This window comes from Crotalus tigris, unplaced genomic scaffold (assembly GCF_016545835.1).
Source record: "Crotalus tigris isolate CLP2741 ecotype Arizona unplaced genomic scaffold, ASM1654583v1 scf7180000020820.259583, whole genome shotgun sequence".
Taxonomy (NCBI): domain Eukaryota; kingdom Metazoa; phylum Chordata; class Lepidosauria; order Squamata; family Viperidae; genus Crotalus; species Crotalus tigris.
The window spans coordinates 121,111-137,423 of NW_024098198.1; the positions used below are offsets into that span (position 1 = coordinate 121,111).

A 16,313-nucleotide genomic window follows, 5' to 3' on the forward strand; every position below is an offset into this window, starting at 1 on the left:
ACCTCCTGCTCAGGCAGGAAACCCTATCCCATTTCAGACAAGTGTCTGTCCAGTCTCTTCTTAAAAACCTCCAGTGTTGAAGCATTCACAGCTTCTGGAGGCAGGTTGTTCACTGGTTAATTGTTCTCACTGTCAGGAAATTTCTCCTTAGTTCCAGGTTGCTTCTCTCCTTGATTAGTTCCCATCCGTTGCTTCTTGTCCTGCCTTCAGGCGCTTTGGAGAATAGCTTGACCCCCTCTTCTTTGGGGCAGCCCCTGAGATACTGGAAGGCTGCTATCACATTCCCCCCTCGCCCTTCTCTTCGGTAAACTAGACAGACCCAATTCCAGCAGCAGTCTTCCAATATTTGACAGGCTGCCACAAAGAAGAGGGGGGTCAACCTATTCTCCAAAGCACCTGAAGGCAGGACAAGAAGCAACGGATGGGAACTAATCAAGGAGAGAAGCAACCTGGAACTAAGGAGAAATTTCCTGACAGTTTCGAACAATTAATCAGTGAAACTGCTTGCCTCCAGAAGTTGTGAATGCTCCATCACTGGAGGCTTTCAAGTGGAAAAAAAGGACTAGGGGATTGGTCTACCAGAAGACTTCCAAAATCCCTTCCAGCTATGTTCTCCTGTAACTCTGCCATTTATTTATTGATTGAATTTATCTAGCTGCCCAGCTCTGTTGCACTCCATATTTTTTCATGGCTATTTTACCTACAACCGTCGCAGCCCAAACCGGATCCCTGCTTTCTGTTTTAAAATATTGAGGATGACCTATTTATTGTTTGCTTGGACGCTGCCCAAGAAATCTTTGCTGGAGAAAGTCGATGGTTTGAGCAGCTCCTGAGAAAGATGTCATGCTTTGAGGTCCCGGAAATGCAAGCGAGATATAAAAGCTATTAAAGAGGCTGTTAACAACCATAATGGACCATTTTCTTGGTCGGTGATTTAAACGTTTCTCCATCTGAGCGAGCTTGTATTAGCCTCACTGCGGAGAGTGGCCAAGTTTTCCGGCAGGCTTTGGCAAGACAGGCAGTTTGAGAGTGAATGTGCCAGGATATCAGACCTGGGAGAGTACAAGCAGTCCCTGACTTAACAATGGTTTGTTTAGTCAGTGGCCAAGACTCTGAATTTTGATCACGTGACCTAGAGGAGGCTGCCACGGTCGTAAGCGGTGAGCGATCACTTTTTTCAACGCCTTCGTCACTTCAGTGCTGTTTGAAGTGACGACGGTCGCGTGAAAGAAAATCCAGATGCTTTAATGACTGTTCAAAGTTACAACGGCAGTGAAAAAAAGGGGCTTACGGACATTTTTCACACTTACGACCGTTGCAGCACCCCTACGCTCATGTGATTTGCCTTTGGAAGTTTGGCAACTGGTTTGTATTTATGACAGTCATAGTGTCCCGCTGGGGGTCACGTGATCCCCTTTTTGTGGCCTCCTGACAAGCAAAGTCAGAAGCCGGAATCAGTTAACGGCAGTGTTATCTGGGGAAGCTGGAATTAGTTAATGGCCGTGTTATCTAGGGAAGCCGGAATCAGTTAACGGCAGTGTTATCTGGGGAAGCCGGAATCAGTTAACGGCCGTGTTATCTGGGGAAGCCGGAATCAGTTAACGGCCGTGTTATCTGGGGAAGCCGGAATCAGTTAACGGCCGTGTTATCTGGGGAAGCCGGAATCAGTTAACGGCTGTGTTATCTAGGGAAGCCGGAATCAGTTAACGACCGTGTTATCTGAGGAAGCTGGAATCAGTTAATGGCCGTGTTATCTGGGGGAAGCCAGAATCAGTTAACGGCCGTGTTATCTGGGGAAGCCGGAATCAGTTAACGGCTGTGTTATCTGGGGAAGCCGAAATAATTAACGGCCGTGTTATCTGGGGAAGCTGGAATCAGGTAACGGCCGTGTTATCTGGGGAAGCCGGAATCAGTTAACGACCGTGTTATCTGAGGAAGCGGGCTTCACTTAACAACTGTGTTAAGTATCTGCACTTCACAGCCTTCTGAATGTAGGGGGAATTGGGATAACTTCAAAGACGCCAAACCAGGAAGAAAGAGTTTGAGCTGGAAAGTAATGTGTGATCCCTAAATACCGAAAAATAGGAATAGAAAGAAAAGCAAATATTGAAGACGCCGAAGGAAAACGAAGGGCTGTGTGGGGCCTGAAGTGCGATGACTATTTTATTTTTCTCCTGATGCCTTTTAGGTGTACAGCGGCCCCCCCAAACCTCTTCTTCCTGTCGCCATGCCGAATCCTGCCCCGCCTGCTGTTCAAACCCCTTTGGCGCCAAGCTGTCCTGGCCGAGGCAAGATGGCGAAGCTCCTGAACCCAGAAGAAATGACCTCGAGGGATTATTACTTCGATTCGTATGCTCACTTTGGAATCCATGAGGTAATCGGTCCCGGAGACTGAGTGTTTGAGGAACAAAGCCCAGAACGGTGTGACTGAAGCTGAAACAACTTTTTCAGCCAAGTCCCTGGAATCCATCTGGAGCCATCTGAGTTTTATAATAATAATAAAGTTGGAAGGGACCTTGGAGGTCATCTAGTCCAACCCCCTACTCAGGCAGGAAACCCTAAACCAGTGGTTCTCAACCTTTCTAATGCCATGACCCCATAATACAGTTCCCCTTGTTGTGGTGACTCCCAACCACTTACACATCACCGGGTGCCAGGGGCGTGGCCAAAGAAAAGGGGGAAAAAATGGCGGACAGCCTTGTTTGGCGACCCCTGTGAAATGGTTGTTCGACCCCAAATGGGGTCCTGACCCACAGGTTGAGAACCACTGCCCTAAACCATTTCAGACAAATGGCTGTCCAGTCTTTTCTCAGTGTAAAGACAAGCAAGATTTTACACGTAGGCAAGGAAAACCAACTTCACGGGTATAGAACAGGTGGTACCTGGTACCGATAGTAGTAACTGTGAGAGGGATCAATCCATCAGACTAGAGCTGGAAGGGATCTTGGAGGTCTTCCAGTCCAGCCCCCCGCTGAAGCAGGAGATCCCATGCCATTTGAGACAAGTAGCTGTCCAGTCTCTTCTTAAAAACTTCCAGTGATGGAGCACCCACCACGTCTACATTTTTTATACCTTTTACAGAATAACAGAGTAACAGAGGTGGAAAGGCGTGGAGGTCATCTAGTCCAACCCCTTGCTCAGGCAGAAGACCCTATACCATTGCAGACAAGTGGCTGCCCAGTCTCTTCTTAAAGACTTCCAGTGATGGAGCACCCACAACTTTTGGAGGGAAGCCATTCCACTGATTAATTCTCTTCACTGTTAGGAAGTGTCTCCTTAGTTCCAGGTTGCTTCTCTCCTTGATTAGTTTCCATCCATTGTTTATAAAATCCGGGGAACTAACAACCACTTGAATTCTGGTCCCAGTTATGATTGTAAACAGAGGACTCTCTGTGATAGAACCTGCCTCTCATCAGCTTTTCCAGGAAGGTTTGTATTACCATACTGGTAAATTCTCTTTGGAATCGCTGAGTAGATTGTAGACTTGGCCTCGTCCCCTAAACCTCTCAGTAGTGGGAAATCTGCCTTCCAAAAGTGCTTTTCTCTCTCTCCCTATTTGTGTATAATTTGGTCCCGCTGGAATCTCTTTCTGGCAAAGAGTTGAGCTGTCTTTCCATCGCAGAATCCAGCTGAAGTCTGAAGCTCCTGTAATCTTTGTTTTTCTGCTGAAACTCTTGATCTGTTGTTGAGTCAATGTTTAGTCACTGCATTCTCCCGAGTTAGCCAGTTGTGTTAAAACAAGTCTTGGCAGTATAATTATCGCTACCTGCGCCCTAGGTTGCTTCTCAGAAGCAAATGCAGAACAAAAATCTGAACGCTTTGTTTTTTTTACTCCAACCGTGTTTTTGACTTTGGATCTACCCATTTTTACCCTGGCAATCAGTGGAGGATGCAGAAAAGCTTCTGGTCTGGCAGCAGTGGAGATAAAATGTGATTCTTTCTTATTCTCCTGCACAAATAAATGCAGAAGCTTCTTTGCCAAACCTGTCCTCGGGCTTGCTGTTGTGTAGATGAGATTCCCCACGGGACGTCATCTGAAAAGAAGATTCTGAGACGCGTTTTGAAGAAACAAACAAATCGCAGCCGCGTTTTTGCAGAATCAATATAGGTCACCGCCCGCAAGCAGCCCGAGATAGGGAACAAGGAGGACAGGCTTCACAAATTCACAATAGCTGTCTGGAACGAGCTGCTGTCAACCTGTGATTTTTCCACCGGCTTTTATGGGGCTCTAAGTTTCTTTCCGAACACAAGTTCCAAAGATGCTTTCCCCTCCCCAAAAAGTCTGTGGAGATTCTCAATCCTTCAGCTCATGTTGTTAGTTGCGAAGTCATGTCCGATCCATCGTGACCCCATGGACCACGTTCCTCCAAGCCTTCCTGTCCTCTGCCATCTTCTGGAGTCCATTGAAGCTCACGCCTGCTGCTTCAGGGACTCCATCCAGCCCCCTCATTCTCTGTCGTCCCCTTCTTCTCTTGTCCTCCATCTTTCCCAGCATCAGGCTCTTCTCCAGGGAGTCCTTCCTTCTCATTAGGTGGCCAAAGTACTTGAGTTTCAGCTTCAGGATCTGGCCTTCTAAAGAGCAGTCGGGGTTGATCTCCAGGACTGACCGGTTGGATCGCCTTGCAGTCCAGGGGACTCGCAGGCGTCTTCTCCAGCCCCAGAGTTCAAAGGCCTCCATTCTTTGGCGCTCAGCCTTTCTGATGGTCCAACTTTCACAGCCATACATTGCAACTGTCATAGTTATCCCAAAAGATGTTTTTTCAGGAGGCAACTGGACTTCCTTTGCTTTTCTTTGAAGATGTTTTGCTTCTCATCCAAGGAGCTTCCTCAGCATCCACCATCCAGCCAGACCTCAGCATTCCCCCACCATCCAGTCAGAGCGGAAGAAGCTTCTGGGATGAGAAGCGAAACATCTTCAGAGAAAAAACAGGAAGTCCAGTTGCTTCCTGAAAAAAGCATCTCTGGGATGCTTTTTTTTCCCCAAAAGACAATTAGACTTTCCTGATATTTTTCCTTTTCCTTTGAAAATATTTTGCTTCTCATCCAGGAAACTTCTTCAGTTCCAACTGACTGCTGGAGAAGGGAAGGATTTATAGGTGCTTTTTTTTCTTCAAAACCCAACTGGACTTTCTCTGTTTTTGCTTGAAGACCTTTCGCTTCTCATCCAAGAAGCTTCTTCGGTTCTGAAGAAGCTTCGGTTCCAGAACTGAAGAAGCTTCTTGGATGAGAAGGGAAATGTCTTCAAGGAAAAAACAAGAAAGTGCAGTTGCCTCTTGAAAAAGCACTTTTGGGACAACCAGGACTTGGATGACTTGAGAATCTCCATAGACATTTATTTTGGCCAGGTGTAGTTAGACACACAAGGAATTTGTCTCTGGTACAAAAGCTTTCAGTCTACAACGGAAATAATAATAATAATAATAATAATAATAATAATAATAATAATATAATGATGATGATGATGATGATGATTTTGTGTGCAAACAGTAGAAGATAGAAACAGTAGGTAATAAAAGAATAAATAATAATACAGCCACACTCTATGGGTTAATATACAAACACATTAGACAGAAGTTAGTATATTCCTTGTGGTCATCCAGTTGTTAGCACTCATTAGCAGAATAATAATAATAACAATAACAATAATAATAATAATAATAATAATAATACATTTGGATAGTGGATGTGGCAGTGCCTGGAGATAGCAGAATAGATGAGAAAGAACTGGAGAAGATAACAAAATACAAAGACCTACAAATAGAAATAGAAAGACTGGGGCAAAAGCAAGCAAGGGTAGGACCAATAGTCATAGGCTCCTTGGGTGCAATCGCAAAACAACTGGAGCACCACTTGGACACCATCATCGGCATTGACAAATTCGCTATTAGTCAATTGCAAAAGGCGGCCTTGCTAGGAACCATTTCCATCCTGCGACGAGATCTGTAATACCATCAAACGTCCACATCTGCCTATCCCAGGTCCTGGGTAAGGACTCGATAGATAGACAAAAATGCCAAATCCAGTCTGAACATCTGGCTGACTGCGATGATCCTTAATCATCATCATCATCATCATCATCATCATCATCATCATCATCATCATCATCTCTTCTTAAAAACTTCCAGTGTTGGAGCATTCACCACTTCTGGAGGCAGGTTGTTCCACTGGTTAATTGTTCTAACAGTCAGGAAGTTTCTCCTTAGTTCTAGTTTGCTTCTCTCCTTGATGAGTTTCCATCTGTTGCTTCTTCTCCTGCCTTCAGGCTCTTTGGAGAATAGCTTGACTCCCTCTTCTTTCCATTCTCCGCCAGTCAGAACCGGAAAAAGCTTCTTGAATGAAGAGTGAATTGTTTTCAAAGGGAAAAAAACAAGAAAGTCCCATTGCCTTTTGGAAAAAAGCGCTTTTGGGACCATCATGCCCTGGAGGAGTGAGAATCAGACAAGTGCCTGGAGGCTGTGGCAGGAACGTTCAGCTTTAAAAAAATAAATTCCCTTGTCTGGGTTGTTGCTGAGAATTCAGTGCACCTTCCTTGAACGCTGCAGAGGAAAGCTACCCTGCAAATCCAGCGCATAAAGAAGTTAATTTAAAATACTTTGGGGACATCGACACACTTCTCTCTAAATTCTCATTAATAGCCAGAACTTGAAGGAAGAAAAAAAATAGATGGCATTTCAGTTAGAGTTTGAATGGGCAACCCTGAAGGGTAAGGGAGACATTTATTGTCAGTTGCGAGAAAAATGAAAACTAACAAGATGTGGGCTCATGGTTAATGAAAAAGAATCGAACTGGCTGAATGCAACCTTCACACACAATAGGTGACATCAGGTTTTAGTGTTGTGTCTCTTTCATCCCCGAGGCAAGGGGGCCCTCCTGGCCTTTACCAAGGTCCTGACTTCTTTTATAAATGGGCAGGAAAGGTCTGTCGGAGATCTTGGAAGTAAAATGGCAGTTAGAATAAGATGGAGTCAGTGTAAGAGAGGTGGACTAAGCACGAGGCTTTTTCACCTGAGATGATGTTGCCTACACTTGGCTTATTCCTGGGGTCTTCAAACTTGGCCCTTTTATGACTGGTGGACTTCAGCTCCCAGAATCCCTCAGCCAGCGTGCACGTCCATAAGTCATAAAAAGGCCAAGTTTGAAGACCCTTGGCTTATTCTTTAAGGCAGGGCATCTCCAACCGTGACAACTTTAAGACTTGTGGACTTCAAGTCCCAGAATTCCATAGCCAGCCATGTTGGCTGGGGAATTCTGGGAATTGAAGTCCACCATTCTTAAAGTTGCCAAGTTTGCAGACACCCCTCCCCACTCCAAAGCACCAGAGGGCAGAACAAAAAGAATAGAATAGAATAGAATAGAATAGAATAGAATAGAACAGAATAGAATAGAAATATAGAACAGAATAGAAATACAGAATAGAATAGAAATATAGAATAGAATAGAATAGAATAGAATAGAAAATATGGAATAGAATAGAATAGAAATATAGAACAGAATAGAAATACAGAATAGAAAAGAACAGAAATACAGAATAGAATAGAAATATAGAATAGAATAGAACAGAATAGAATAGAAATATAGAACAGAATAGAAATACAGAATAGAATAGAAATATAGAATAGAATAGAAATACAGAATAGAAAAGAAATACAGAATAGAAAAGAAATACAGAATAGAATAGAAATATAGAACAGAATAGAATAGAATAGAATAGAATAGAAAATATGGAATAGAATAGAATAGAAATATAGAATAGAATAGAAATACAGAATAGAAAAGAAATACAGAATAGAATAGAAATTAATAGAATAGAACAGAATAGAATAGAAATATAGAACAGAATAGAAATACAGAATAGAATAGAAATATAGAATAGAATAGAATAGAAAATATGGAATAGAATAGAATAGAAATATACAACAGAATAGAAATACAGAATAGAAAAGAACAGAAATACAGAATAGAATAGAAATATAGAATAGAATAGAACAGAATAGAATAGAAATATAGAACAGAATAGAAATACAGAATAGAAAAGAACAGAAATACAGAATAGAATAGAAATATAGAATAGAATAGAATAGAACAGAACAGAATAGAAATATAGAACAGAATAGAAATATAGAATAGAATAGAATAGAATAGAATATAGGAATGAAGAATAGAATAGAATAGAATAGAATAGAATAGAATAGAATAGAATAGGAGGAATGAAAAATAGAATAGAATAGAATAGAATAGAATAGAATAGAATAGGATCTTGGAGGTCTTCTAATCCAGCCCCCTGCTCACAAAAGGGGATCCTGTGACCCTGGGACACTGCAACCCGTCGTAAGTGTGAGTCAGTTGTCAAGCATCTGAATTTTGAGCACATGACCCTGGGGATACTGCCACGGTCCTAAGTGTGGAAAAACAAACAAACAATCCCCCTTTTTCAAGTGCCGTTGTAACTTCTAACAGTCACTCAACAAACGATGGCAAGTCAGGGACCACCGTGGAATTAGTGCCAGCGGAACCCTCTAAATTTGGAGCGGCAAGCAGTAATGGGATCGATGACCTGAAGGCAACTTTTTATTTATTAAAGCAGAGGTCCCCCAACCTTTTGGGGCACCAAGGACTGGTTCAGTGGAGAGAGGTTTTCCTGCGGACCGGAGGGTGTGTGGTTTTGTGTGCTGCCTGCATCCCACGGATGGGGCCTGGCTTGTTCGTGCGGACCGGTTGCTGGCGTGCTGTGGCCCGTTACCGGTCCACGAACTGGGGGTTGGGGACCCCCTGTATTAAGGCGTATTAGCTCAATTCAGAGGCTGGGCATTCAGCCAGAGAATAGAGTCTGTGCTACAAACTAATTAGAGTCCTAATCCTCTAGATATTCAGGATTTTCAAGCCAGATCTCGGTTACGGTTTTGCTTCTCGGGGACATAGTGGATGCAACAGGAGAAAAGGAAATTGTGCTTTGAAGCCTGATCTCACTGATGAAGGTATTTGCGTCGCCATGGTAGAGAAATCCACGGCGTTTCCTCGGCGTTTGCAACCACCTTTCAGACTGGAGAGGATTCGAAACCATGTGGGTTCCTTTTTTCCTCTGACGGGACGGGGTCTTTTATTTTTTTTTTTTTTAAACCCAGGAAATGCTGAAGGACGAGGTGCGCACCTTAACCTACCGAAATTCCATGTATCACAATAAGCACGTCTTCAAGGAGAAGGTGGTGCTGGACGTGGGAAGCGGCACCGGCATCCTTTCCATGTTCGCTGCCAAGGCGGGAGCCAAGAAAGTCTACGGGGTAAGGAGAGGCGATGGCAGCTGTGGTTTCCTGTGGGCAGAAGGCCGGGCCTTTCCCACTTGCTTTCCCAGGCTGCGCTCCCAACCATCGGGCACTGGGGAGGTCGTCTAGAAGGGTCCTAAGCTGGGGGGGGGGGTAAGTCCTTTGCTGCCTGGTCTTTCTTTCTTTCTTTCTTTCTTTCTTTCTTTCTTTCTTTCTTTCTTTCTTTCTTTCTTTCTTTCTCTCTCTCTCTCTCTTTCTTCCTTTCTTTCTTCTTCCCTCCCTCCCTCCCTTCCTATTTCTTCTTCCTTCCTTCCTTCCTCCCTCCCTCCCTTCCTTTCTTCCTCCCTCTCTATTTCTCCCTTCCTCCCTTTTTGTCCCTCCCTCCCCATATCTCCTTCCTTCCTTCCTCTCTCCCTTCTTCCTTCCTTTCTTCCTCTCCCTTCTTCCTTCTTTCCTTCCTCTCTCCCTTCTCCCTCCCTTTCTTCCTCCCTCCCTATTTCTCCTCCCTCCCTTCCTTTTTGTCCCTCCCTCCCCATGTCTCCTTCCTTCCTGCCTGCCTTAACCCTCTTCCTGCCTGCCAGACCCTCCATGCTGGGCTGCCTCTGGGCCCTCTGAGAAGCAGCCCCTCCCTCCTGGGAGTCTGGACATGCTTCTGTCACACGGAGTCCATAATCACAAAAAATGAATCATGTACGTTTATTTACCGGAAGGTTGCAAAGTCTCATTGGAAACCAGAGAGGGGGGTTCCCTTCTGACCTTTAGCAAGAGGAGGGGGGGGCGTGCCCTGTGATGATTAACCTCTCTCTCTCTCTAAACTTCTTAATTTGTTAGTAAGGATTGACATGCTAGATTGTAATCTGGGACTGTTAGCCCGGAGCGTTTTCTGAATTCATGTCTTTTGGGGGAACACGGCAGAGCTGGTGATGGTAGGGTGCAAAGAACACTTTTCGGATGCTAGAGTCGCCGGTCAAGAATGGACAAGGCCGGTGTGTGTGTGTGTGTGTGTGTGTGTGTGTGTGTGTGTGTGTCTCCAAACTTGGTCACTTTTAAAACTGGTGGACTTCAACTCCCAGAATTCATCAGCCATCAAAGAGCTGAGGTGGCGCAGCAGTTAGAGTGCAGTATGGCAGGCCACTTTAGCTGACTGTGTTCAGCAGGTCAGCAGTTCAAATCTCACCGACTCAAGGTTGACTCAGCCTTCCATCCTTCCGGGGTAGGTAAAATGAGGACCCAGATTATTGGGGGCAATGTAAATATATATATATATACATTGCTTACTGGTGTACACCGCTTAGAGAGTGCTTGCACTTAAAGCGGTATATAAGTCTCATAAATAAATAAATAAATAGCTGGCTGGAGAATTCTGGGAATTGAAGTCCACCCGTCTCAAAGTTGGCCATGGCTGAGATTACAGTTGGATGACAGTAACTGGAACGCTCCCGTGTATTTCTGTCCATATCAGTTGCCAGGCTTTCTTTGAATTCATTCTGGGGTGTCCAAACTCAACACCTCCAAAGACTTCAACTCCTAGAATGCTGGCTGAGGAATTCTGGGAGTTGGAAGTCTCACAAGGCTTAAAAGTTGTCAAGCTTGGAGACCCCTGCACTAGACAGCGACATGAGATGGGAAAGCCGTCCGGGAATTTTGGGTGGCTAGAACGGACTCTCTGGAATAAGCTTATGATTTCTGCCTATTCAATTTGATTCCTCTGAAATGCATAGTTTTGAGTTTCCTTTATTTCTCCTCTCTCTCTTCTGCAGATTGAATGTTCCAGTATATCCGACTACTCTGAAAAAATCATCAAGTCCAATCACTTGGATCAGAGTAAGACTTTTCCGATGAAGATCAGTTACATCTGTCACTTCCGTTTTCCCTTATGTTCAGTTTCTCCATTGATGCTTGGCAGATGGGTTTTACAGCACTGATGACGTAAAGACTTACATTTTTTACATCGTTCCAAATGTTAAATTGACAAATGTTAAATTAGATTATCTCTCTTTCTTTTCCTTATGGAAGTAAATTCAGTAAAAGTGACTTAATTATTAAAGTGATCTGCCCTTTATTAGATGGAGGTGGTCTAGAGGTAGACAACATTCATAAATAAATGACTGATTGTGAAATATTAGTTTGTGACAGAATTCATTCTGTCTGAACTCCTGCCATTTGTCAGGACTAGTGATGTAAAAAACAAACAAACCACAAATTCAGTACTGAATATTATTTTAAAATAATGCTTAATCCCTCCGTCTAATTCATCTTATAATAATTTTCAACAGCATTATAATGCCTTAGAGACGTTTAGGGTCTCCTGGATTCAAAGCCATTGAGCGTGTGCACGTGTGTTTGCATCTTTATAGGAAGTTATACTTCTTACTTGAACAGCTTATGACGGCTTACATGTGAACACGGTTTAAAAATAGAGCTACTGGTTGAATGACTAAATCTGTAGCTTTCATGCTGCATCTTAAGTTTGTCAGAGAACCAAACTGATTGATTCATTGATTGAATGAATGAATAGTGTTGAAGGATTACTTCCGGTAATTTGGAAATTATAAGGCAAGCATAAAATTGCCTATTTTTTCCAACTGTATCCCCCAGCTGGCTTACATACAGTTTATAATGAAACTCCAGTTCTTTTTTGCAAGTACAGCTACCAAACTAAGTATCTTCTGTCATATACCCGCACATTTGAATTTAGATTCCCAAGCAAAGACTTTCACCTTTATTTGTTAAATCCCATTCGATTACTCCCAGCCCATTTCTCTGTCCAATCCAGACCATTCTGAATTTTATTGAGCTTCTAGCACATTAGTTACCCTAATCCATCTTGAATCACCTTCCAATTTGATAATGCATTCCTTCCAACTCTTGGTTCAAAATAGGTCCACCTAAAGGACGGATTCCTAGAGTATCCTACTTGATTTTTTTTTTGGTTCTTTTTACAACCCTGTAATCCCTTTTTATCCGGGTGGAATCGGGGCGACTGAATGCAGCTGAGCATTTACTGGCTGGATGCCCTTCCTGGCGCCTATGCCAAGTTCACAGCAGATGTTTTTTCCTTGCTCCCTGATAGAGTAACATTTGTCGGTGTCTAGGATTGAAATTTCGATCTTCCAAGCGTCTTCACCCCCAGCCTAGACCACCGTACCACTCAACTACAGTTGAGAATTTTTTCAATAGAATCATACATACATACATGCATACATACTCATCAAGCCCACCTTTATCCACTGGCCAATCAGTAGGCCTGGGGTATTTCAAGAAATCCTTTGCTAAAGTCAAGATATAATATGTATCATAGCATTCCCACTATCTATTACAGAAGCTACCAGTTCCACAGATAAGTTAACTGCTTAGAGTCAATTGAACATAGCAGGATATAAATGCTTCATAAATAAATACACGATCTGGCAAATCGATTCTCGACAGCTCCACATCAATGGCTAGTAATTGTTTTCAAAGTCCATACCTTCATGATCCGCTGAGGAATCTTCCCAGGAATCGATGTTTAGCCTGACAGGTCTGGTAGCTTGCTGGATCTTCCCTTTTCTCCTCTTTTTGAAAACAGGTCCTCCATTTGCTCTCCTCCAGTGATCTGGCATTTCATTTTGGCAGGACTTCTCCAAGATAATCCGTCAGAATTTGGTCCGGCTATTAGCTGCTTCCTTCAGTCCCCTAGGATGACATTCATCTGATTCTGAAGATTTAATAATCATCGGAATAAAGAGGTGTTCCTGCATTGTGTATCTGTCAATCTCAAGGCTCAATCCTATCGCTCCATCCCGCTCTTTGGTTTCCTAGTGGAAAACACGTAGATTTTGTTGGAAAAATAGGAGTTGAGTAGCTCTTTCTTGCTTAATGTAGCATTTTGCCTTCTTCACCGAGCAGCTGGTACATTTAGTCTTTTTTCCCTTTATTTTGATCATATCTAAATAAGTCTCTCTCCTCCCTCCCTCTCTCCCTCTCTGTCACCCTCTCTCCCTCCCTCCTGCCCTCCCTCTCTCCCTCTCAGTCTCCCTCTTCCTCTCTCTCCCTGTCTCACTCCCTTTCTCCCTCCCTCTCTCCCTCTCCCCCTCCCTCCTGCCCTCCCTCTCCCTGTCCCTCTCCCTGTCTCCCTGTCTCCCTCTCTGTCTCCAACTCTCCCTCCCTCCTGCTCTCCCTCTCTCCCTCTCAGTCTCCCTCTTCCTCCCTCTCCGTCCACCTCCCTCTCTCCCTCCCTCTCTCCCTCTCCCCCTCCCTCCTGCCCTCCCTCTCTCTCTCCCTCTCTCTCGCTGTCCTTCTCCCTGTCTCCCTTTCTGTCTCTCTCCCTGTCCCCCTCCCTCTCTCCTCCCTCTCTCCCTCTCTCCCTCCCTCCTGCCCTCCCTCTCTCCCTCTCAGTCTCCCTCTTCCTCCCTCTCCGTCCACCTCCCTCTCTCCCTCCCTCTCTTCCTCTCCCCTCCCTCCTGCCCTCCCTCTCTCCCTCTCCCTCTCTCTCCCTGTCCTTCTCCCTGTCTCCCTTTCTGTCTCTCACCCTGTCCCCCTCCCTCTCTCCTCTCTCTCCCTCTCTCCTCCCTCCTGCCCTCCCTCTCTCTCTCCCTCTCTCTCGCTGTCCTTCTCCCTGTCTCCCTTTCTGTCTCTCTCCCTGTCCCCCTCCCTCTCTCCCTCCCTCTCTCCCTCTCTCCCTCCCTCCTGCCCTCCCTCTCTCCCTCTCAGTCTCCCTCTTCCTCCCTCTCCGTCCACCTCCCTCTCTCCCTCCCTCTCTCCCTCTCCCCCTCCCTCCTGCCCTCCCTCTCTCCCTCTCCCTCTCTCTCCCTGTCCCTGTCCCTATCTCCCTCCCTCCCTCTCTCTCTCCCTCTCCTTCTCCTTCTCCCTCTCTCTCCCTGTCCCTCTCCCTGTCTCCCTTCCTGTCCCTATCTCCCTCCCTCCCTCCCTCTCTCTCTCTCTCTCTCTCTCTCTCTCTCTCTCTCTCTCTCTCTCTCTCTCTCTCTCTCTCTCTCTCTCTCTCTCTCTCTCTCTCTCTCTTCTCAGCATCCTTTGCTGACCTCAGCACTTTCTGAGTTTCCCTCTCCTGATACCATTTCTACAATTCTGGTCTACATCTCTGCACATTTTCCTTTCCGACCCGGTCTTGTTTCCATTTCATACATGTGTCTGTTTTTTGTTTTGTTTTGTTTTAATGATCGGATTCTCCCCCAGCTTTTAGTCTAGCTGCATCTGTCCCTTTTGCTGTCCTTCAATTCTCTTTTTTCTTCTCATGATTTTTTTTTTTTTTTACTTATTTCCACTGTGCTTCTTTCTTAAAGGTCCTTTAAAAAAAAAAATCGCACCCATCTTGGACTCTATTTTTTTTTCTACTACCTTCTTTCCTGGATCTTCCTCACTGGGTGTCTGAGCTGATTAAAATCTACTTAAATGCTATTTCCTTTGGTGCTGCCTGCTGCAAAGGCTGTGGCGCTTTTCTACAGTCTATTATCTCCCCGACAATTTAAAAACTGCCATGCTGATGGGTGTCAGGAGATCACCATCCAAGGGTAAATGGCTGCCAGCATGATTTCATCCACCAAAACCTTCTGTATCACCTTGAGAAGTTCACATCCCTTGCTGATAATCATTGCCATTAAGACGGTGTACCGTTGCTTAAAAATTCTCCACCTAATCAAAAAAAAAAAAAAAAACCCGAATCCCATGGAGACAGTGAAATGAAATGATTTTTCTCTTCTTACTCATTGCTCCACTCCTGTTAATAAGAGAGATAAGCCTCCAGATATATTATTGTATTGCAAATGGAGGGTTTTTTTTTTTTTTTTTGGTCTTACTCAAGACGGAGAATGGAATAAGGTAGAAAACAGCCACCTTGCACTAATCGTAGGAAGCGTAATCCAGGGAATTTCTTATTTCTGCTAAGATTTAGTTTACAGGGAAATCTGAAAAGGTTTAAAATAATAACCGTGTGTTCGTGTAGTAGTAATAGTAGTAAAGTTGGAAGGGACCTTGGAGGTCATCTAGTCCAACCCCCTGCTCAGGCAGGAAACCCTACACCATTTCGGACAAATGGCTGTCCAGTCTCTTTTTAAAAACCTCCAGTGTTGGAGCATTTACTGCTTCTGGAGGCAGGCTGTTCCACTGATTAATTGTTCTCACTGTCAGGAAATTTCTCCTTAGTTCTAGGTTGCTTCTCTCCTTGATTAGTTTCCACCCGTTGGTTCTTGTCCTGCCTTCTGGTGCTTTGGAGAATAGCTTGATTCCCTCTTCTTTATGGCAGCCCCTGAGATAATGGAAGACTGCTATCATGTCCCCCCTTGTCCTTCTCTTCGTTAAACTAGACATACCCAATTCTAGCAACCGTTCCTTATATGTAATCACAGCTGATTTGAATTCCCCCATTGACATAATGATAACAACAACAACAATAATAATAACAATAATAATCAGTGCCTGGAGACAGCAGAATAGATGAGAAAGAACTGGAGAAGATAACAAAATACAAAGACCTACAAATAGAAATAGAAAGACTATGGCAAAAGCAAGCAAGGGTAGTACCAATAGTCATAGGCGCCTTGGGTGCAATCCCAAAACATCTGGAGCACCACCTGAACACCATCATCGGCATTGACAAATTCGCCATTAGTCAATTCCAGCCCAAAATCCAGATGGGGCCTCCAGGTCGAAAGGAAAGTACTTAAGTACGTTCTTTCCTTTCATCAAAATCTGCCAACTCCGTGTAACGTTCTGTGTCTTGATTCTGTTCCCAGTCATCACCATATTCAAGGGCAAAGTGGAAGAAATTGAGCTGCCGGTGGACCAAGTCGATATCATAATCAGTGAGTGGATGGGCTACTCGCTTTTCTACGAGTCCATGCTGAACACGGTCATCTTCGCTCGGGACAAGTGGCTGGTAGGCTTCCGGTGTCTTAGCTTCTCGAAGGTCGTTTGAAGGCTGGTTCTGGAGTGACACATGTCACGTGGTTTCAGGGGCATCCAAACTAAGAATGCAGAGGATATTGGCTACTTAGTGTGCTTGTTAAAATGTATGTATACCGCCTTTCCATAATCATCGCTACACGACGTATCAGC

At 44.4% G+C, this 16,313-nt stretch overlaps 1 protein-coding gene across 4 annotated transcripts in view; it reads left to right on the forward strand.

Moving 5' to 3' along the window:
- Positions 1–16,313, forward strand: part of PRMT8 (protein arginine methyltransferase 8) — a 36,929-nt gene that overhangs the window by 11,194 nt on the left and 9,422 nt on the right. For all 4 annotated transcript variants that reach the window (XM_039368541.1, XM_039368540.1, XM_039368542.1 and 1 more), the window contains exons 2-5: positions 2,189–2,374; positions 9,123–9,278; positions 11,021–11,084; positions 15,992–16,134. In XM_039368541.1, coding sequence (XP_039224475.1) covers positions 2,189–2,374; positions 9,123–9,278; positions 11,021–11,084; positions 15,992–16,134 — 549 coding nt within the window. The remainder of the gene's footprint in view (positions 1–2,188; positions 2,375–9,122; positions 9,279–11,020; positions 11,085–15,991; positions 16,135–16,313) is intronic.